Source organism: Nicotiana tomentosiformis, chromosome 5 (genome assembly GCF_000390325.3).
Source record: "Nicotiana tomentosiformis chromosome 5, ASM39032v3, whole genome shotgun sequence".
Classification (NCBI taxonomy): domain Eukaryota; kingdom Viridiplantae; phylum Streptophyta; class Magnoliopsida; order Solanales; family Solanaceae; genus Nicotiana; species Nicotiana tomentosiformis.
In genome coordinates this window covers 125,682,436-125,683,908 of record NC_090816.1, presented here as the reverse complement: position 1 = coordinate 125,683,908, position 1,473 = coordinate 125,682,436, and the positions used below count along the sequence as shown (strand labels likewise).

The following is a 1,473-nucleotide window of genomic DNA, read 5'->3' as shown; positions in this document are numbered from 1 at the left end:
GAACCTCCAAAGTCTATGACACAAGCGCGAAGCATATCTTCTAATATTTGAATGGTGCATTCTGAATGTCCGTCTGTCTGTGGATGAAACGTTATACTCAACTCAACCCACGTGCCTAACTCATGTTGTATAACCATCCAGAAGTGCAAGGTGAACTGCGTACCTTGATCTGAAATGATAGACACGGGCACACCATGAAGGCGTACAATCTCGCGGATGTAAATCTCCGCTAACCACTCTGAAGAATAGGTAATTGCTACTGGAATAAAATGTGCTGACTTGGTCAGCCTGTCCACAATGACCCATATTGCGTAGAACTTTCTCTGAGTCCGTGGGAGCCTAACAACAAAGTCCACAGTGATGTGCTCCCACTTCCACTCAGGAATTTCTAACTTCTGAAGAAAACCATCAAGTCTCTGATGCTCGTACTTAACTTTCTGACAATTCAGATACCAAGCTACATATGCAACTATATCCTTCTTCATTCTCCTCCGCCAATAATGTTTCCACAATTCTTGATACATTTTGGCGGCACCTGGATGAATATAATACCTGGAACTATGGGCCTCTTCCTAGATTGATTCACGAAGCCCATCCACATTAGGCACACAAATACGACCCTGCATTTGTAGTACTCTATCTTCCCCCATAACAACCTGTTTGGCATCACCGTGTCGCACTATGTCCTTGAGGTCAAGTAAATGAGGATCATCACACTGCCGCCCTCTCATGCGCTCATATAAAGAAGACCGAGCGACTGTGCAAGCTAAAACCCGACTTGGCTCTGGAACATCTAACCTCATGAACTGATTAGCCAAAGTTTGGACATCTACAACTAATAGTCTCTCACCAATCGGAATATAAGCAAGCATGCTCATACTCACAACCTTTCTACTCAAAGCATCGGCCATCACATTAGCTTTTTCGAGGTGATACAAAATAGTGATATCATAGTCTTTCAATAACTCCAACCATCTTCTCTGCCTCAAATTGAGATATTTTTGTTTGAACAGATACTGAAGGCTACGATGATCAGTAAATACCTCACACGAGACACCGTAGAGGTAATGCCTCCAAATCTTCTGCGCGTGAACAATGGCTGCCAATTCTAAGTCATGAACATGATAATTCTTCTCGTGAACTTTCAATTATCGCGACGCATATGCAATCACCCAACCATCTTGCATCAATACTACACCAAGCCCAACGCGAGATACATCATAATACACCGTATAAGATCCTGAACCTGTGGATAATACCAACACTGGCACCGTAGTCAAAGAAGTCTTGAGCTTCTAAAAGTTCAACTCACACTCGTCTGACCATCTGAATGGGATACCTTTCTGGGTCAGTCTCGTCAATGGGCTTGCTATAGATGAAAAGCCCTCTACGAACCGACGATAATAACCTACTAAACCTAGGAAACTCCGAATCTCTATAACTGAAGTAGGTCTAGGCCAATTCTGAACATCC

General features: G+C 43.2%; 1 protein-coding gene across 1 annotated transcript; it reads right to left on the bottom strand.

Annotated features, from left to right (window-relative positions):
* Positions 1-572: 572 nt before the first annotated feature.
* On the bottom strand, positions 573-911 carry LOC138893118 (uncharacterized). The gene has a single exon (XM_070176888.1). It carries the CDS (start codon positions 909-911, stop codon positions 573-575), a length of 339 nt encoding a protein of 112 aa, XP_070032989.1.
* Positions 912-1,473: the final 562 nt, after the last annotated feature.